Source organism: Aulostomus chinensis, chromosome 22, assembly GCF_037954235.1.
Source record: "Aulostomus chinensis isolate RoL2024-O1b breed Wild chromosome 22, RoL_Achi_v1.0, whole genome shotgun sequence".
Lineage (NCBI taxonomy): Eukaryota > Metazoa > Chordata > Actinopteri > Syngnathiformes > Aulostomidae > Aulostomus > Aulostomus chinensis.
Window position 1 is genome coordinate 11,745,001 of NC_141341.1, and position 22,240 is coordinate 11,767,240.

The 22,240-nt window shown below is 42.3% G+C and overlaps 1 protein-coding gene across 2 annotated transcripts in view; it reads right to left on the reverse strand.

Moving 5' to 3' along the window:
• Positions 1 to 22,240, reverse strand: part of crybg2 (crystallin beta-gamma domain containing 2) — a 47,674-nt gene that overhangs the window by 23,711 nt on the left and 1,723 nt on the right. Inside the window, exons 1-5 of one of the 2 annotated variants that reach the window (XM_086194025.1) lie at positions 17,430 to 17,560; positions 16,731 to 17,143; positions 9,401 to 9,500; positions 5,535 to 5,690; positions 2,268 to 4,897 (exon numbers count right to left, since the gene is read on the reverse strand). In XM_086194025.1, the coding sequence (XP_086050151.1) occupies positions 2,268 to 4,897; positions 5,535 to 5,690; positions 9,401 to 9,500; positions 16,731 to 16,906 (3,062 nt within the window). In that variant the 5' untranslated portion in view covers positions 16,907 to 17,143; positions 17,430 to 17,560. Of the gene's footprint in view, positions 1 to 2,267; positions 4,898 to 5,534; positions 5,691 to 9,400; positions 9,501 to 16,730; positions 17,144 to 17,429; positions 17,561 to 22,240 lie in introns of those variants that run through there. The other variant, XM_086194024.1, reaches the window with a different exon arrangement.

Sequence of the window (22,240 nt, forward strand, 5' to 3'; positions counted from 1 at the left end):
GGGTGACAGACCAGGACAGCCTGGTTGTAGCGTCTGTCTTACACTTGGGATACTCTGTTGCCATCTTGTGGTGTAAAGAGAGTCTCAGGGGAATCTCAGTGAACGGAGGTGAGTCTAATTATGTTGTTTGGTTAAAGATATGCTGCAGATTGGTGGAATTTTAACCCCTTTTTTCTACTTCCGAAGACTCAGAAACAACTAAATTACTCCGGACAGACAGTTGTCATGTGTCTGATGTATATTTATGTATAGTTATGTAAAATTGCAATATTTAGCTAGATTTGTGATATAGCTGATTGTTTATGGGATCAAATAACATATTACTGATCCTATAGAGGCATCCAGAGAGTTAGAGAGTAATTTGGGTGTCTTGTTCCAAGCATTGTCTAAGGGGAGGCCCACCATCTTAGACTTCAAAAACCCTGCTCTTTAATAAAGATGGCAATACTCGGACCAGTTCTAACACTAATCAGAGGATTTTGCGTAACAGTTTCCAGATCTTAACATGCATGTTTCTGCGGCATGATAGACAGACGCTGATGTTTTTGTGTCACTTCAGGTGCCACCAAATCTTCCTGGGATATCTCTTCGCTTGTCTTGAGGGAGCAGAGAAGGAGACAGGTTCTCCGTCTGCAAATGTTGACACTTCACACACGCGGAACAATCTGGGAGCATCAAACTGCCTCATGTGACACAACAAAGCTAATAGCCCCAAAAGAGACAGCTTCCTTCAACTTTCCCTCACATTATCAGAGTGTGAGCACAACCCCTTTTTTCCCCCTCTCACTACTTTTTCTGGTCACATACTTGTGCGCTACATTGCTTCCTGAGAATCAGAATGCTTGATAAAACCGCCAGCTTCAAGTAAAACCACAAAAAGATGCTGCAATGTCAACATGTACCTGTTATATAAATAAAAAGTGGAAGGTGTAGCACTGCAAGTGTAGACACATTGTTGACACAAATGCGATGACACACTCTTACTGAACACTATATTTTTTTTGCTATAATTCGTTCTTGACAGGCATGTGTGATTTTATTTTCACATTGAGTGACAGAGGATTTTATGAGGAGGCTGAGGAGCGGGAGGTGGCAGAGAATGCTGGGGAGGGAGGCGGTGATGGAGGAGCATAGATCCTGCACCAAGCAACCACATACACCCATCAGCAAAAGCACTGACGGGTTGTTCACAGGTTGTTAAATACATCGGTCCTGCAACGATTCCTCCCTCATGAGAGTTGTAATGTTCAGTTTTTATTAGGAATCTGTAGCTTAAACAAGAAGCTGTTCCTCCCATCTACGTAATTCTTATACAGTCAATACATGATAGTGTTTGGATGGTATGCACAGAAAACTAAAGTATGCAAGGCTTATCCTTTATAGGCTTTAAAGGTTCACTGCTGAGATCCTGCGCAGTTTATATCCATTAATGACAGAAGAAAAGTCACACAACATCCAGGTATATGCACTGAAACCCTCTGGCATCATACTCCACTTCCCTGTCCATCTATGTGGTCAATATACTATAAACGTAGATTCCCAAAAGTAATAGCTGAGTAAATACACTCCATATCTGCTGACTGTAGCACCCCAACAACTGATTGCTGAACCTATATTTTCTATTAGTAACTGTCTGTGTGTGGATCATGAGGTCTGTGTGTGTGTGTGTGTGTGTGTGTGTGTGTGTGCGTGAGTGAATGGATAAGCTTGGATAAGCTAGCGAAAAGGTATCTGATAATAAAAGGTTGCTGCATCCACTGATCCCTGGTTATATCATCAAGCATGTGGGGCATTAACAAGGGTGTGTTCAAGGCTCCACATGCATTCTCAGCTCTGTTGGTAAATAGGACAGCTTAGCCAGTGTTGACTTCTTTTTTTCCATCAGGGGGAATTTTAAGCCCTCACATATACTGGGGCCTTATGTGATGATCACATGGTAAGCTGAGAAAGTAATGGCTACCTATATGCTGCTGATGTCTTTACACCAAAAGACCATCAAAGTTTATTTGAGTCCAACCTCTCCCATAGGCTAAGTGGTTCAGATGTGAGCTCAGGTAGCTATAAAGGCAGCAATTACCTACATGACACCATTTACACACTTATCTGTTGCACTTTCTCCAGATGCTGGTCAGGCCTGACACACACTCACCTGTTCAGTCTATTCTGAGACTATATGCTTCATTTGTGCTCCAAAGACAGCCCTGGACTCCTCTATTTCAAGCTGTAATTAAAGGTTTGCTTCAAAAGAAACAAGACTTGACACTCACCCTGGTGACTCAGCTTCGGTTGCTCCCTGATGCTCCTTTACCTCCAGTGGCGCCCCTGCCGTTTCGTTATCAGGACGGCGTGTGTCTGCGTTCGGCACTGACAGCACAACTGCCACCTGTTCTTGCACCGTCCTGTTTGTGTCAGAGCTCTGAGTAATTGTATCCTCCCACTCACTACTCGGTGAGGCCCTATTGTGTTCAAGGTCTTCAGCATCTGATTGCAGCTCAGCGCTGCGTGTCAAAGTGCCCGTGGCAACCTCTGCTACACCTGAATTATCTGAGGCTGCACTTTTTAAAGAGTAAATGTTGGAATCTGAGCATTCTTCACTCTGCCCTCCTCTCTCTGCTGACAGAGGAACTTGCTGCTCTGCCTCTCTAAATACAGCTACGAGCTTGGAGGAAGGAGCAGGTGTGCATTCAAAACTGTCTGACAGATATTGCGTCTGATGCTCCTCTCTGTTAGGGGGGTCTTCTACATCCGTGGTCCAGTTTCTATCTGACCCTTCCCCCCGCCCTTGAGGGTTGCTGGAGGGTGGAGCCAACTCGCATTCCGAAAGCATGTTCACCTGCTGAACCGGTGTGGCCGGTAACTCCTCCATTCTCTCCTCCCCCTCCTTCATCTGTGGCAACACTTCGGCTACTGCCTCTGTCTGCTGATATCCTCCACCACAGCCTGTAAGAATCTCAGATATTCCAGTTTTGGGCACTTCAGCTTCTGCTCTCGTACCACTTAGTGATAGTTGCATTTCAGTTTGGGGATCAAGGTGTTCTCGCTTGTCCTCTTCAGCATTTTCAGCTCCCTCACCCTCCATTTGAACTATTTCACCCCTTAAATCCCCCTTGCTTGTCCCATCGTCTGTAATCTCTTGCTGGAGAAAACTCTCACAAAACCCAACCTCTTTCAGTCCATTAACCTCTCGGGCCTCTGTCTCGTACGGCCGTTCATCCCCACTCTCCGCATTGTCCTCTTCAGCGCTGTAATAGACCTCCGTAGCACTGCCATCATCTGATCCAACGCTCAGATACGCTGGGCTGCACGGCGTCTCCTCCATCAATCCAGAAGGAGCAGAAGCATTCCCCATGTCGATATTCATCTCAAGACTTTTCACAGCACTCATCCTCTGTGGCACAGCAGAGGGGAGGTCAGCCCTTGTACTGTCATTGACTAACTCTTTCACTAGGATCACTCTGCGCTTGCATTCGGTAACTTGAGTATCCGTCCCTTGGGACGTTACATTGTCAGGAACAGGAGGGGCGCAGTTTGGAGCCACAGACCCAACAGTGTCTTCAAAAGGGCTAGAGCGGTCTGGTTTCGCCCCTGAATGGAGGTGGCTCGGCAATGAATAAGGAATGTTAGGTTCAGGATTTGATGTGGCAGAGGAGGGTAGAGATCCACAGTGGGTATCTGGATCTGTCTGAGTGTCAGAGACAGTAACGGTATGGTGGGGGGTCAAGCTCTGATAGTACTGAGGCTCATAGGGAGAAGCTCTAGCAGAGCTGTTGGCCGTGCTCCAACTTTCGCTTGAAGAAATTGGCACATGGAAGTCAGCATGTACGTTTGAACATCCAACAGACTCATCCATGCTGTGAGTCTCAAACTTGTGCGAAGTTGAGGGACGGGAGTATATAACACTGGTCTCCATGTGATATTCATCATGGGTTTTAACCAGAACAGGTTCTGATTTGAGGGTGACATGCCGTATCTCAGGACAGGTTTGAGAAGGAAGGACTGAGAAGGATGACATGATCTCAGAATTAAAACTCTGGGGGAACAGTGACTCATACAAAGCTCCATAAACAGCTTCTTGAATGACAGGAGAAGTGCTCTTTTTACTACTATCTGGGTTTGTGGTGCCAATCTTGTCAGTTTCAGGAGTAGATCTCTCAGTGTGAGACAGTATTTCCTCATGATGGACAGGAGGAGACTGTCCCGTGAGAGCAGAGTTATCTGGGAGAGGAGCTGGGGCCGTCTCTACAGTAGCATCACACGCTGTGCTGGGTTCACCACTGAGAGTCAGACTATTAACTGTGCCTGAGACATCACACTGACGATGTGGTAGAGCAACACTGGCGGGCTCAATGAGTGAGATGTCGGGTTTTATGTCCGACTGCTGGAGAACATCATCCTCACGTGGGACAATGTTTGCACAAACTACTGCTGCTGCTTCCCAATCTGAGGTGGTAGGCATCTCTGGGGGCGGGATCTCTGGAGGGATTGGTGCAGTCTGGATATCAACAGCAGAGGGGGTCTCTACCAACCAGGCTGATGAATTGGACTTGGTTTCAGATAAGGCATGAGGAACATGAAGGTTTTCCTTCTGCCCAGTTCTAGCTGGATAGTCCAGCTGAAGCTCAGGAATAGTTGCAATCGGCGCTTGTTGCTTCTCTAGTTGCTCAAAATGGTCAGAGCTGTTTGTCAGAGGCTGCTGGGATTCTGGCTGGGTGTCTTGAGTGACAGCTGACTGGGATTGGTTTGGGGGAGGGACCCAGGGTTCTGACTGGTTGGTGGGGATAGGAGGAGGAGAAGGGATGTCAAAAGTGTCGCTGGTGTTGAGCTCTGGTTGAGACATGCTAACCATGGTCTTTGTGTTGGCTGGATCCAACTCCATCTGACTGAGGTCCAGAGGACTCTGTTAGAAAGAGAAGTTAAATTAACTACCGATCACAGAGGTAAACATCCACATTTGTGTACGATTTTTTGATAAAAGCATGACCAACATATGCAAGACCATCTGGAACAATATTTCCTGCATAAAAAAGAAGTAAAATATGTTAATGCAGCGTATACAAAAGAGAAAGCAAAATAAAAAGAAAAACATACATTTAAAAAATCTAAAATAATTGAAACAGATTTAATCAATTAATAAACTAGGGGGATCTTGCAGACCTCCGTCAAACTCCTGCGTGTAAACCCCCCCCCCCCCCAAAAAAAAACTAAAGGACATGTTCGGTCTCATAGATATGCCTCAAAATTGAACAGGTTCTTTCTTTGTCAATGCTTCACCCTTCCACAGACTTTGGTGCGATTCAGCAAACAACTGACAAACAAACAAACAAACAAACAAACAAAACTGAAAAGATTATTTCTTTACTAGCAGTTTAGACGCGAAAGCAAATATTATTTGATCCAAGAGACTTTCCAAAATCTCTAGAAATACATTTTAAGTGTTTTAAAGAGGTAAAAGACATCCCAGGATTCGGAAAATTCAGAGGAACAGACACACACTGGGAACTGATAAATCCGCTTTTGAACAAAAAGATTGTTACCGCCACTTGCTCCTCAATGCCGCGGCGGTCGAGTCCACAGGAGCTCCTCGAGACGTCCTCAGCATCCTTCTTTCTCCTCTTTTTCAGACCAAAGGAAAAGGTGCCAAACTTTTTGGGCTTTCGTAGATCGGTCTCAGAGTAGCTGAATTCTTTAGCCTTGGAGCAAGAAAGAGAGATAGAGCAGACACTGCTCTTGTATAAAATTATTACACACCGATACCTGGAAGTGCTCCCCTGGGATTAGTAAACAATCTTTTCATACAAATAAACACATACAACAAATCACGCATACCAGACACCTATTAGCATTCTTTTAAGGTCTTGCCAAAGGGTTGATTGGAGACTTTTAAACATTAATTTTGAAAAGGAAAGAATGAGGATATTATACAATGAAAAGTTATTCCCAAACAGGTCTGAAGTTTTATGAACTGTAAACAAGAAAAGAGTCAACGCCCTGCCTTCATTCCAAGCAGTGCAAGCTGCTCCACCCTGAAAGAAAGGAGAGACTAGAAGAACACGATCTGCTAATTTTGGCGGCTTATGGGTCAAAACTTGAGTTCTGGAAGGCTTACTGCGCTACAGACTTAATTAGTGACTTCCCTCCATCTTTAATCTACAGCTCATCCCAGACTGACAGCAACCAATATTCACAGCACAAAAAGGTCTTATCTATGTCTGTAGGGTCATATTTGGAAAAAAAAATAGGTGTCTGAGTGCCTCTGAGTTATTGAAGTCATGACAAAAATCAACAAGCAACCTTGAAACACTGCAGCTTTGTTTTGTTCGAGACAAATGTCATGACAATAGAAAAAAGACAAAAGGGTATGAAAGCGTCTTGGGTGAAGTCCTAGAATAACACAGACTGAAAACACTGATTGAAAAGATAATGAAGATGCTATTTAGGTGACTTAATTTGGCGAGTATTTGCAGAAGGGTTGTTTCTTTTCATTTCCGCCTTGATGTCCCTGGAGAAGGAACATGAAGTCGCGTGTCACTGACAGTCAATCAGTCAGATTCTTAGCAGGGTGTGCCTGCTGAAATTCCTCCTTCTGTGGAGGGTAGTTGAGACGTAAAGCCAACCAGAGGAAGTCGGTTCAGTGGTGGTTGCTGTAACCCTGCTCTTAAACATAAATGAAGCCAGAACGACACACTCAGAAGTTTTGGGTGAATGACTCTAACGACTCTACTTCGTTTTTGTTTCAGCACTACTACTGTTCTTGCAAGTCCCAGTTACAGCAATAGTGGGCGCTGTTTAGCACAAGTTACACGGGCTGTTTCACTTATAGCTGACACAAAATATTATCAAATTACCACCTTCAGCAATTGGACAAAAAAACAGCGGCAACTTCTGTTTTCTATCTGTATGGTTTGTTACAGAGATCTCCAGTCATGTAGGGACTCATGTCAGGTAAGGAGGCAGCCGGTGCTTAGTGGAACTCTAGCGCCCTCTGCTGGGGGAATGAAAGAGAAAGAAAGTGTGTTCCTGCATCTCTGTCAAATCTACTAAGACAATAGAACCACTACATACACTACATACTCCTGCTGCTCTGCTGTCACTCACAACATGGGAAGACAATTCCTACCTGTCGACATGAACTTGTGTAGCAGCTCACCTTTGTGTGACAGGTGAACGCACAACCGTGTTACCATACGGAGACACTGACTTTTTATACACCCCTAAATACCCCGCCCCCTTCTCTATCTTTAGAGCTGTGGCTTTTTAGACGTCAACGTTGTTCCTGTTAAATATCAATGGTCTTGTGCTGTTGGTTTGCATGGGTTTCAATTGTATGTCGTTCTTGACATGGTTGATTTCTGGAACTTTACTTTGAAATCGTTATCAGTTAAATCATCCCCTCCAGTGATTCAATGCCAGACTACTGCCACTAGTAATATTTAATATAAGAATAAAATTAAAATGTATACTCTAAATAACTGATAATGCTTTTCCCCAAAGTAAAAATGCTCTTCAAATACAGTAACAGCATCCCCAACTGTGATTTTTCTTTCTCATTTGATCAGGACATCAGTCATACATTACAGCTGGTCATGAACTGCAATTTCTTATCTTGTAGTACATTTGTCTTACTTGCAAAATACAATTTGTTGTCACGTGTTTTTGTTCTATGTCAAATCTTAAATTTGAGTGTCGATTACTGTGACTAATTGAGCTTGTGTACCATTCTGCAACATACATTGAGTTTGCTTTTGGCCCCAAGAGGGAAAAAGTTTGGGCACCTCTGACCTCGCCAGTCTGACCTTGTTAAAGTATTTTAGTCCAGGTGTGCTGTGGTGTGTGTCCTACTTTTATTTATAAAACTGTGCCCTCTAGAGAGAACAAGTGCCATCCAGGTCACCTGCATGGATTTAACTATTGCAATATAATTATGCAATTAATACCCCCTTGGGAGGAAGATGGGGAGGAAGAGAAAGATGAGGAGGAGGAGGAAGACCTCAAATAGCTTTGCAGCAGGGACGATGAAGTCACCTTCAACCCAAAGGTAACCGTGACTAATGTAGTTATGCTCTAATACCTTTAGAGCTGAACAGACACGTGAACACAACCCTAATATGAAAAACAAAGCAGCGATGTGCATCAACGATGGAATATCACTACTAATAATAGGCTTTACTCAAGATCAGACTACCTCTGTCTTTTAAACACTGCAAGGGAAGTTTTTTGATCATCATTCACTGCTAAACGCCAGTGACTGTTGATATTGCAAGGACAAAGGCAATTGAGATTTTTAATTCATACTTGCTTAATGACATGTTTGACATTTGTCGCCACAGGGGATATAATGTCAACTCAAGCATCCGAGAGAGAGAAGACAATTTTCAGCGGTTGCCACGTTGCCGCGATTCTTTTTTTAGTTTAGAAACTGAATAAAACTGAAAAGCACACGCATTCAGACATAATGAACTCATCTGGCGTTTGACCAGTGTCGTGACCCCTCACCATGAACACAACATTAACCCTAACCCTGACCCTAACCCTATAACTTACCGCGGGAGTCATTCAAGCAGCAACCTTAACTGACACAGAAAGATGTGAGTTAATTTCAGGGCAGCTCTGAGTTTGGCGATCATCCATCCGGCCCGAGAGGGCAGGGCTGACGGAACAGTAGCCTACTTTAATGACTCATAACTGTGGTGATAAAGGTCCTTCTATATAATCACTAAACCCTAATGATGATTGAAAGGACGGCTAGACATGAGGACAATCACTAAGTTACTCCAATTACTTTATTATGTTTATACAGTGAGTTTCAGTTCAAGTACTATTGAACAGACGCCACTTAGACGACATGACACCGAAATGTTGTGTCGGTGGCAATTTTTTTTACAATAAACCTGCCTGAGAATTGTTTCAAAAAGCTGTGTTTCCTGACAAGGTAATAGTTTTTTGTTGTACTTTTTTCAAGAAAATATGGAGGATTATGTCTTTGTCAAGGAGTAAAACAAATAACTGAGCTTAGATAGTTTGTTAACTAACCTGAGGGATTCAGGTTCGGAGGGATTCTGCGTATGCAGTTCCTTTTTTTTAAAATTAAAAACAAAAAACTTAAACTACTGCGATCTTTTATATTCAGCATTCATCGTTCATATCCCTTTGCACCGAACTTCACACAGTTGTTGTTTTGAAAGTAGGAACAGTCATGTGGGCATGTAGTTTAATGAAACACACCCTTTGTATACACAGACACACAAAACCACACACAAACACACATCTCCTCTGATAATTTCCTGTCACACATCTTTCCTGTTTTACTGCACCGGTCGATATACCTTGCAGCTGAAAAAACAGAGGATCATAATTTTTAATAACTACCCTGTGTAGAGAAGTCAACGACATCTTAACTGACCTTTGACCTGGGGGCGGTGGCATAGAGAGACTTCTTTTTGTCGAAGACACTGTCGGCCCAGATATCCGCATCTTCTACAGCGTTCGAGGGCTCAGCGACACTGAGGAGAGAAAATGCGTCAGCGCAAACTACGTCTGTTCAAAGTTGTGTTAACTCAGAGCTACACAGAGATCTGACAAACGTTTCATGATTTTTATGAAGGTGTGATAATATTTTAAAAAATGAATGCCTTTTGATGATTAACTGAGTTAAAAGACAGACCAATGTTATTAAAGAAAGATCTCAGTTTGATAATCAAGCTGACCCACGAACAAAAATGGGACCGTTTGTGCAGAAAATTCAGTACTTTTACAAAGGGAAGGATATGATTCATCATAAAATAAAACTATAAATCAGTGCTTGAGGAATGCTGGTAAGAACCGGCTAAACAGTGTTTCTCAGAACAGGGTTCTGTGTTTCTTTTGTGTGGAGTGAATGTCATTATATGTGAGTTTATTTCAGTGGCTGATGTAACACCAACGTGCAGTATGTTGCAGCATTTTGGCCTCCAACAAATTCAGTCTAATAATAATAGTGATAAGATGATAAGGTTGCTGAACTTGCATGAGTAAGTATCTAACTGCAGCGTTACTGTCTTTTCATAAACAATATCTGATATAATCTCAACAACAACTTGTCATTAAAAGAAGTAACGAGTGCACCAAGCAGCATTCATCAGCAGATGGAGGCTCCTCTTGTTGTTTCAGAAAAAGACAATCTGTGAACTCACATAACCATAAAAATAAAAATTGAAGTGTGAGTAACAGTCATTGTTTTGGGATATCAGTCCAATGGTCAATATTGACATATTTTCAAATTTTATTGATGTGATTTGTGGATGTTTTGGAAAGAAGGGGGAAAAAAGAAGTCAAACAATGTTTACATGTGTTTGAGTACGTACAAATGTGATGTATATTTGTCTTTATACAGCGGCCCTATATCATTGTTTAAATTCCAGCACTGGTCCCTTGCTTAATAGTGGGTTAAATGTCGAGAGATGGCCAGTCCTGAGCTGTCATCACATCAGCCAACGGTACAAAGGTCACTTTCTATCAACTGGCTGTTTTTGCTTCATGCAACTTCAAGACACGTGAAGCAAGAGGTCAAGCAAACATTAGCAGGCTGACAGCAGGAACACACTTAGAAACCACGTGTGTTTACATGAGTTGACCCGGTAAACGTGCACACTTTCATCTGCTGAGTGTGGGTAGGGGTCTGAACTTTTTCTGTACTCATGCTGGGAGGTGATACTGTTATAATCTGGCGCTTGTGCACACAAGCATGCCTGCAAGAAGCCAAAGAGGCACACTTACCTGTACAAAATGCAATAAAACTTTGCTGGATATTTTCCAAAGCATCAGCATGAATTCATTCACAAACACCTTTTCCATCTGTCAAGAACATGTGTCAAACACATTTTGTTTTTATCAGAGGAGAGAATGAATCATCTATGTCTCTTTTGGTGTTGTGCGTTTACCTGTGATCACAAACGAGACCAGAACAAGCCTTTCATTGTGTGGACTTGTAACACCTCCATGTCAAAAAGTATCTTATGAATGTCGTTATGGATGAAGTTGCCCTTGAAAAATGTCAGTTACCTTCTGGCCTTTTTCGGGTTGCGCAGGAAAATAACAATGTGTGTCTGTGTTACGAAAAGGCAGGCGGGAGGGAAAAGTTGAGCGGGGCATTGTGCTTCATGTGTGCATCAGCGTCTGTGGAGAATGGCTGCAAGTTTGCATTGAGCTACTGTATTTCTGTAGGCTAATTTGACTGCCTAAAAGGCTTTAACTGAAGTGCTTGTAAATAATGCATTCTTTTTTGTTGTTGTTGTTGCTGAAGGCTTAATAGGAAATCCAGAGGAAGTCAGCATTGTTAAACATTGTTTAAATGTGTAAAATAAGGGTCTGTGGTTCACTCTGGCTTGAGATATTTCTATATATGTTCTATGGCACAATGCTGCATTTCTGAGTCTCAAAGAATTCACGAGTGATTAAAAAAAACTTGGTGTCTGCTAATAAGTGTCAAAGCAAGATTGTAGAAGTTAAACGTCATGACAATGAAACTTAAAGCTAGACATTTTCCACACAGCTTATTTTCAGCAACAATAACCTAAAAATCCAACACAAAAAGAAGGGACATACAGAGTGATGCTAACTTCCAGGTTAGCCAAAAAAGTTGATATCTTCCCAGCAGTGCTCTGAAAGAAGCTAAGCTACCATCTCTTGTCTGTGGCTATAAGCACAACTTAGCTAGCTGTCACCTCAACTTTTGTGTGGTTGAACAGCAAATTGTCCTTTTAATGCTTCAGTTATTAAGCTAGCAGCATGTCAAATGGTAGTGAGACTTACCAGTTGTGATAAGCAGAGGGTTTTAACAAGTCATGCTAACTGGATTTGTTTTTGTTTACAACCATACCTTAAGTGCTCTTCTAATTTAAGTCTTGAGACACAGAAATGATTCTTTCCTCTAAAATTCAAAGTTTTCTTGTGTCTCCATCCGTTTCCACTAACCTCGTGTGTCAGTGTTGTTTTAGTGCCTGCCTATGGGTGTTAGCTTGTTAAATATGCATAACCGGGGCCAAAAGGAGTTGACAGACAAGGAGCTGTGTTACAGTCTATTAAGGAAGTGTTTCATGACTACTTAGTCATGCAACGATTATTTTATTAGGTTTTAAATGCAATTTAATGGAAGATTCACTGTGTTGTTCTAATCTCTACAGAGGCTTCTTATATTAATGTGAATAAAATAATTCCCCCAGGGTCGTTCCCAGAAACACATGTGGTGTCACGTTATCATAAGTTCCAGAGTTGCTCTCAGCCACATGACTATAATACTACAGTAAATTTCAATGATTTGTTGAATTAATGAATAGTGTCTGCTGGCTTTTCTTTACCATTGACAATCAATATCCATACTCAACCGAGGATCAGAGCCAAGAATAAACTACTTTAAGTATGTCATTGATTTTACTGACAAAACAACCTTCACCTTTACAGACGTGAAACTGGCAAGTCAATAAAATGAGCACAATAACAGCAATATACCTCCTGAACATGAATTCCAAATGTTTCAAGAGCCATAACAATGAAAGGCAAAAGATCTAAGAGGACATACTAGAGATTTGAGTGTCTGTAGCCAAGTGCTGAGGCATGACAACACTTAGGGCTGCACGGGTTTTAGCTGAATACAAAGGAACTGTTTGCTCCTGTATCAACTGAACTACACTTTTATCACCTGTCACCACATGTATGTTGTGTTTTTGTATGAAGAACACGTATTGCTCTCGCCCTTGTGAGTCAGATTGTGTTGCATTAAGTACAAATAAAATAAACAAAACACTTTAAAACTGTTTTAGAATTTAAAATTGCGATCGTGCATCTGTTTATTTCTTCTCTTTTCTTTTCAGGTCTTCAATGTTCCTGTCATTGCTGGCCTAAAAACTCAGTGGGGCAACACTGTAAAACAGCAGACAATTTGTCAAAAATCACAATCACAATTCTAGTTCTTTCATCAATAAACATCCATTTTCTTCCGCTTATCCTGTTAAGGGTCGTGGGGGGGTGGAGCCTATACCAGCTGCCTTCAGGGGAGAGGCGGGGTTCACCCTGGACAGGTCGCCAGTCCATCACAGGACCAACACATAGAGACAGACAACCATTCACACTCACAGTCACACCTACAGTCAATTTAGAGTATCAATCAGCCTCGTCCTCTCTTGGTGTCTTTGGACTGTGGGAGGAAGCTGGAGTACCAGAGAGAACCCACACAGGAACAGGGAGAACATGGAGACTCCACACAGAAACATGCCAGGGCTCGAACCTGAACCCTTCTTGCTGTGGGGTGACAGCGCTGACCACTGCACCGCCATCAATAAACATTTGTTGCAAATTACTTCCTACATTCACTGCCAACATGGGGGAGCTGAACATCAAAATTCTCTTTTCTGTGAGAAGAATTGAGGGGTAAAAGTGTGTAAAGTTCAGTTTTTGTAACCTGGAGAGAAGTAACAGGTTTCACAATGCAGCCCATTTTGCCAACTCGTATCCTTTGCTACAGTGACGGTGTGTGTCTGTGTGTGGGTTGTGATTCTCTCTGTTAGTTTCATGACAATGTGATCGGCATGTGGAGCGGCAGGTTTCACTACAGTATCATAAATCCTCGACTCCACTCAGGAAAACAACAAACTTCATAAGACACTGCAGCGTTGGGTGTGTTTGACATGGGGTGAAAGGAGAACCTGAGTGCTTCCGCTGTAATTTCCTACAGCGGAATTCCAAGTACGTCCGATGTGACTTCGACCTCACCTCGAACTCCGTCAAATAGGCTGGTGCCAAAATAACTCAAACATCCTGAAATCTTGAAATCTGTATGGCCGATAAAAATCCTGCACCAAGTTTTACAGTAAAACCCTAACAACAAAAACAGACTGAATCTACATCTGAACTGAACTCCACTTCAATGTCAGACATAAATCCTGACACTGCAAGTCACCTCTAGAGGAACCAACTAACTAACTTATATGATACATCTCATTAGTATTATCAAGTCTGTGATAAATTATGAAGTTACCGCATGATTTACACATGAAAATACAAATTATTAACAGATAAGAAGAATTTGAGGTGTTTTTTTTTTTTAAACAAAACTAAAGTGTTGACACAAGGTTAAACTGCACCCTTGTGTGCCAAGGTGTTTCTTGTGCTGTCGGCCCATCATTTTATTTTTTCACTGTGCAAACATGAGCTGTCACTCAGTAAGACACACAAAGGACAAAACGACTACATTGTCTTAGCATGTGACTTGTGTAGCTGCCACCTCGTCACTTGTGTCTATATGCGCACCCTGAGTGCTGCGTCTACAGAAGTTTGTAAACCCTCTGCAGTACTAACGGTGTTTACTGTAAAAAAAAAAAGTAATACTTCTCACTGAAATGAGAGTTTAAGGTTTTGGTTTTTGTCCTCTAAGTATGCACTAACGTTTAAGGCTGGGTGTCCTATAAATATATAAATATTTTCCTTGTTGCTACCGATACTGGTTCCTGAAATATACCTTGACAAAAACAAAGCAAATCCAACTTACAGGTCAAAATCAGGTTTAAGAAAATAAAAACCAAGTTTCAAAATATAAAATTATTGTATCAAGATGTGCCCCATATATTGGTGTCAGCCATGTTTGCCTTGTTGAGTGTCGCCAAGCTATCAGCAAAGAAAACGGAGAGAAGGACAGCAAGAGGGACTTCTGGACATCTTCCCAGAATTTCAAGATCGGTGCATCTCTAAATCCAGTGTGCCCAAATGTAGTTTCATTGTTATTTTTGTTTTAGCATGTTTGCTGTTTTTCCACTCAAAACAGTTCCACAACAAAGACACTTCCAACACGGCTGCAGATTCATCGTCTCACCAACACCCAACTTTCCTGCCACTGGTTTGTATTGGTGGTACTTCAGAAAGACTGATATCCTCTGTGCAGGAGGAGACAACCTTTACCCAGGTTGGTTTTTTTTGGTTGGTTTTTTTAAACAAATGAGCATGTGATATCGCAGGTTCCAGATGGTGGTTTGTTTACCATAATGAGGTTATTGCTTCACTGTAAGAACAACCGCAGGCGGCGTCAGATGGAGCTCCAACAGAGTTTTTACAACCATTAAATTGATATTTTCCCCCTCGTTTTAATCTTTATTTTTGTGTTTGTGTGAAAGATCAGTGAACCAGTGAAAGATCCTAAACTATCAAAGACAGCTCATGAAAGGCTCTCTCTCTCTCTCTATATATATATATATATATATATATATATATAATAAAGGGCAGCACGGTGGTGCAGTGGTCACCACTGTCGCAGCAAGAAGGCTCCGGGTTCGAGCCCTGGCTCCAGCACAGGATCTTTCTGTGTGGAGTCTCCATGTTCTCCCTGTTCCTGTGTGGGTTCTCTCTGGTACTCCAGCTTCCTCCCACAGTCCAAAGACATCAAGAGGGGACGAGGCTGATTGATACTCTAAATCACAAGTGTCAAACTGGTCCAGTAAAGGGCCGTATGGCTGCAGGTTTTCATTCCAAAAGAGGAAAAGCAACACCTGAATCTACTTAAATCAATCAAGCAGTGTCCACACAGCTCATTGGTTGGATCAGGTGTTGCTTTTGCTGGGTTGGAATGAAAACCTGCAGCCACACGGCCCTTTACTGGACCAGTTTGACACCCCTGCTCTAAATTGACCGTAGGTGTGGCTGTGAGTGTGAATGGTTGTCTGTCTCTATGTGTCGGCCCTGCGATGGACTGGTGACCTGTCCAGGGTGAACCCCGCCTCTCACCCCGTAGCTGCTGGGATAGACTCCACCCCCCCTGTGACCCTTAACAGGAATAAGCGGAAGAAAATGGATGGATGGGTGGATGGATGGATATATAATAAATATCAGAAGTACATGACTTATGTTATTGAATGGCAACAGAACTTTACCTCACTAAAACACAGCACTGCTGGATTCTGCAAGCTTTATAAAGCTATTTAATATTGCTTTGTATTTCATTATGCCTCTTATAACTGCACAGTTACATAATCACACAGAGAACAGGCTCAACAGTTGTGTACAGATGTGTCCTCACCGGCTGTCTGAGTCTTCATCAACTGAAATAGTCAAGTAAGGGAAATAAATTTGGCATGATGCTTGAATTACAGTTAATGACATTTTTGCACAGGCAGTTGAAGAGCCTACTACTGCATGATGAGATGCTAATTCGAAGTGTACATAAAAGCACCCATCCAAACCATCACACTTTACTGGCGTAGGAACAAAAAATACTAATAAAAGAACAATAAAACAATAAGAGTCCTGCAGAAATCCCAAACCTGAATAGGATATTTTTCCGTTTTTACCTCTTTGAGGGGTTTTTTAAGTATTTTTGGAGGCTGTACATGCATGTGCTGCTCAACTCCAACTAGTTTTTACTAGACCTTAATTAGGGCCCTGGACCATTTAGGTGAGCCTGGGCCCGTGCATACTACCCGACTCATTGGAAGGACACTAAATGGAACGAAGCCGTAATTAATCTGGTCAAATAGTTTACCGTTCAACGACATGTCTCAATGGCCGCTATGGCATGAAACCTGACCATTGTACTCTTCTGAGAGGAGGATGCGGAGGAACACTACCCCAGCTGAATTTATTGGCTGCACAGCTGTAGGCTATTTATTTTTAATTAACACTCACAGGCGCGGACGCGGACGTGGACCCCCCCCCCCCCCCCCCACACACACACACACACACACACACACCACGACTGTGCAGGAGTGACATACCTGAGCACCTGCTGCTTCTCCGAGGAAGGGCTGCTCCTCGATTTTCTTGTGAACCTCGGGAACTTAAACCTCTTCTTCTCTCGGTTTTCATCCACATCCACCTCCTTGTCCAGGTTGGCTTCGCTCCTGGAGAACAAACTTCTCAGGGCATTTTTGGATGAAGTCTTCCTCGCCATATCCCGCCAACTAACGAGGCCCGTCTGGTCCCTGGGGTGGCGGAAGCTTTTTGACCAGTGCTGGTGGTGTTGAAGGCCGGTGGGCCAGGATTAAGAGCACTGCGGTCGGCGCTTGTTTACAGGTGATTGTCGCTCCTCCACTCGCAGCGTCGCGGTGTGCAGCTGCTGGCGGAGGGTTGAGGTGTGGCGACACGCCCCCGCCCGGGCAGCCTCCATGCTCCTACCTGACGTTTGGTCCTCAAACAAAAAATGGAGAAATAGGGATTTGTAGTAATGCGTTTTTATGATCTAAATGCTGTGTGTTGCCTGTCATAGTTTATTTTCATTTGGCTTGCAAGTTATTGCTAAAGAATCATATGACTGAGCTACCAAAAATAAAAGATTTTGACTAAATTCCAAACTAATAAGTCTTCTTAGTCTCATTATTAGAGACAGAGCCAAGTGAACCCAAAGTATCCTGAATTATTCACTCCAAAACAGATGTGTGTGTATATTGAATTCTCGTCACTTGTCAAATGAATACCTCTGGCAGCAGAATCCTGACAATGCGGAGGATGAACCATCATGGAGGCACAAGCCCCTGGGCAGCATGTAATACCACCACCAGAGAGAGGAAGTGGCTGATACCAAGAATTCCTACCAGTGGAGCTGGAGAAGGATGGCCTGAAAGACGGCACAGAGGCACCACTCATGGCAGCGCAAGAGCCGGAACTTAGTACCAGGTGGCTCGAGACCGAGGACAGTTCAGCACAGAGTAGCAGTGGACAGAGGCGTCTATGGAATGGCCAGCATATTGTAGAACATCTGCGCTGAGTGTGAGCTTTAGTCGAACAGTCAGAACTGAAGACCCCTCCTAAGGTGGTGGAGAACAACCAGGCAAAGATGCAGTGTGACTGACAGAGTCAGAATGACTAAATGGTGATGGGTGACCAACTGGACGTGATGTTAATGGACGACTAACAGAAGAAGGTCGGCCTCGAGCGTAAGGTAACATTAAGAAGGAACACGAGAAGCTGAATGCATACCAAGAGCTCAAAGAGGCGCTGGAGAAAATGTGGGGAGTAAAGGCAACAGTGGTGCCAGTAGTCAGAGGAACCAGAGAACTGGAGACTGTGACTCCCAAACTGGGAGGGGGGCTCCCGCAGATACCAGAAGACAGCAGTCCTAGAAACCACTGAGACACTGAGCCGAAAACTACCTGGCCTCTGGTGGAGGACCTGAGCAAGGGGAAGACCCTCAGAGGGGGGAGGATTTAAAAATATATAAGTATATTTAGGGGGGAAAAAAAAACTCCAACTGTCCTGGGAAATCATTTGGGATCATCTTCATGGAATTTACTTTCTTTATTGAACAAGTTTGTCAAACAGGTTCAGAGTTGCATTTGGAACAGATCATAAAGAGCAACGCAACATAACACTCCTTGAGTGTGTGTGTGCGTGCGTGTGTGCGTCCCACCACCACCCATTCTCATTAATATTAAACCTTCTCCCTCCATGCAACTTTAGATTAAATACCATTCCTCAATGACACACACTGAATAGAATATTTATACATATATTTTTTTAGTTCCATGATAATAAATGTAATATTCATCTGTATTAACCATTCAGTAATGGTCTTTTTTAATTGATATATGTATATAAAACCTCTTCATATGGTTGTGATACAAGGTGACGTCATATTGCCAGCTTCTTACTATAAGCGCTCTGTGTGAACAGCGACACTCGGTGGTCACCCCTGGAATCGCAGCTTTTGTATTACTAGGAGTGCACGTGCGTATCTCTGCCTCTGGATGGCGCTACTAGACTCCTCAATCCGGATCAAGTCAGCAAGTACAGTTAGTTACTGTGAAATGACAGTAACCTGATGGACTCTGATGGGGAAGAGAATATGACCCTTCTCATGTTACCCAGGATAAAAATCCTTCCTCAATGACCGCATTTAACTTTATTTGGGCTGAACGATGTTGTCAAACTGAAAGCAAGAACAAGCAAATGATTAACTGATGTGACACTCATTAAAGTGTCACCTTTTCATCAATATTCAAGGAAAGTTCCTTATCACTTTAGCCAGTCACTAAATATTTGCCGTGCGGTTTATGATGGTGAGATAATTCATATCGTTTAAATAAGCCTCATTTAACCAGGACTCTCCCGAGAGAACCTCCAGCAACACGCTGACTAAAATGATCTTCGACTGAAATGATAAGTGAACAAGTAACTATATATATATATAACTGCTGCTCATATGAACATATTATTGTCACTGAGTTTGTCCAGTATTCTTAAGCAGGTTTGTTGAGTTTATTTTTGATAAAAGACAATTTGATCCTGTAACATGCTGCAAAAAAGTTGAAGAGAGCAGGATTCATCTCTGGATCGTTTTCATGTCTGATGATCATGTTTTACCAGCGCAGGTTTTCAAAAAAATGACCATTAATCAAACTACAGGTGAATTTTAACACTGCAGGACAGTCAGAACATTGTTCTGACAGTTGAAGAATAAACTTGACTTCTATAATTTTAGTACCAACGCATCTCTTATATTGTAAAACATAGACCACTTTTTTTTAAAAATAAAAACAACTGGATCAAATTCCTTCAATTTTTTTTTTTTAGCGACAACCAAGATGTCAGTTAAAATGACATTTCTAAAAGGATTTACCTCTTTATTGCCTCTTTACCGATCACCAAATACAGTGACCTCACCCACCTTTAGACCCATTACCAGTGTCACTACACCCATTTATATGTCTTTTACTGCAGGCAAACAACGTTCCACTGAAGGCTCAGCCTGTAATCTGTCTTTGAGTGATCCCTCAACATGAATCACTCACTGTCACTTACTGAAAACTGGAGGAGAACATTGACTTCGGTCTGTTTCGGAGTTTGCAAATGCGTGCTCAGCCACGTGATACACACCTTCACACGCTTTTCCATGGAAAGAGGTTCAGACATCGCTGCTGAATGAAAGCAAAGTCACCTGAAACCCTCGAGTAGCAATGAATCACAGGAGCATCATCGATTGCGCAGCGCAGACGTTTCACATCCAGACAAAGCGGTTCAAAAAAACTCACACGTTGTTTCAAGCCTCATTTTCTGATCCGATGCATTTTACCACGTGGCATCTGACAGGCTGACTCCACGGGACCTCTAACGTGCCAGGACAGTTCACAAATGAGGCTCGTTGCTCATCAGCCTAATTTTGAAAACTGACACCAGGTCTTACAGGCATTTTAAAGAAAGACCGCAAGAGTCAAAATCTAAAAACAAAGTTACTGTTTGTGACCATATGCATCTTATTTTTGCAATTTTTTGTAACAATATGTAAGAAATAATCCATGTTTGTTTTAATAGTTTTACAAACTCTGTAAAAGATGAACCCAGTAATGAAAAAAAACAACAGCGGGGGACTGCATACGAATGCGAAATTAAATTATGATATTGCACAACTGCACGTAACCAACTACGTGTTTCCCGTCCGATGTCATTAATATTATACAAATGAAAGCAGCAGAAATGTCAATATAAACTGAGATGAATAACATTTGCACCTTTTTTTAAAATTTGGCATAAAAACAATAATATGATTTGTTTGTTTCAAACTAAACACTCCGACTCTAACAAGTTCAATACTAACAGTTCTCGGGTCAAACGTTTGCTGAGAGGTAGTTTTCTTTGTAAAACTTACGCCATATAAAGCTTCAGATGGATTGAGATAAAAAAAAGAAAAGAAATTCAGTGTGTTACCTTGTCAAAGTGTCTAACAGCAAACAGCTGGAGAATGTGACTAACTTTGCCCCCCCCCCCCCCCCCCCCATAATAAAAAGGTGATATTTATTTATTTCATGAGGAGAGTCACTAAATATGTGTGATGACGCATTCGTTCCCGGAGCTGATCCCGTATCCAACTACCTCGTTACAGTATTCGATGACAACACGTGCTGATGCAAGCTCAGAACGAACCTGAGTCGGAGCTGTGACACGGCTGACTTGGTTACACCACGATAGTGACAGAAGCTCAAATGTGTCTGTCTTTTCTCTTTGGAGTTACGTTCCTAGACTGCACCTTTCTTACAGTTCCCCCATCACGTCCCCCCCCCTCTGCCTGCCTCGTACCGTAAGCTGACTAACCGCAGTGAAGTCGAATTCTAAGACAGGGAATGAACACAATGGCTACAGGCAATGATTCTGTGTTTTTACACAGTTCTGGTAAATTGGAAACGCCGGCGGAGAACAGAAATAATGTTGGCTCGTGACTGGTGATGAATGTGACTGAACTAGTCCAATAACTGCTCTGTTGCATGTTTCTACGGTGTGTAAGTGACAGCTCTCTCTGAGGGTGAGTTTAGTCCTTGAGGCGTAGATTCTCTTTGAATAACTGTCAAGATAGTTACTCATGTCAACTCAGCAGTGTCAGTCTAACTAACCTCCAGGAAAATTTCAGTCCAGTCAGTCTTTTTTTGGAGTTGGAGCTATCAAGTTTGTACGTCATGTCATATTGCAACATAGACGCCATCGTCACGGATCAAACTTCTGTGGGAATTTTCAATACCCTGAAAAATATTTCCTAGTGTAGAAAACCCAAGAAACGAGCACGACAACCTCATTCTCTCTACCGACTGATGGGAAGTACTGCAAAAAAAACAACAAATCTAATTAAGGGCCCGTTTTCATGTTAATTGCAGCTGGCAGCCGGCCAGCAGGATAAGATTTACTGTCACCACTGCAGTGTCTTGACTGTATGGTGTGTAGGAGTTTCTGCAGTGGGGTTCTCCCATATAGCAGAAAACACTCGAGGAAATACGATAGAACGAGGAACGATGACATAGCAGACAGAGAGAGAGAAAGAAAAACTTACTGTGACACCTGAACCGTGCTTACAGTAACCGTCTTACAGCTGCTGACTGGAAGTGTGTTTGACTGTCACGGTAACAGTTATGCTAGAATCACATTTTTGAGTTTCCTGTTCGCTTTAATTTGCTCACTGTTCCTGTTAGTCCAGAGAGAGACAGTAAGAAATCCAGTCATCTGTGACTTTAACATTTAAAAAGTCAGAGTATCTCATAACTTAACTTCAGTCTTTACACCATTTCCTCACCCTTTTAAACTCTGTAAAAAAATACATGCGCTCAGTGTAACGAGTTTTTTTGAAAAAAAATGATTCAAGATGTCCCTTTTCTTTGAATTAACACTGAATTTCCAGTTTTCTAGGAAAAAGAAAAAAAATCTAGAGGAAGTAGTAGGAACTTGAACAAAGGCGAATGTAGTACCAGAAAGGGAGTTAAAAGTATACAAGGAGTAATAAATTGAGCAGGTCCAGCAGATTATCAGG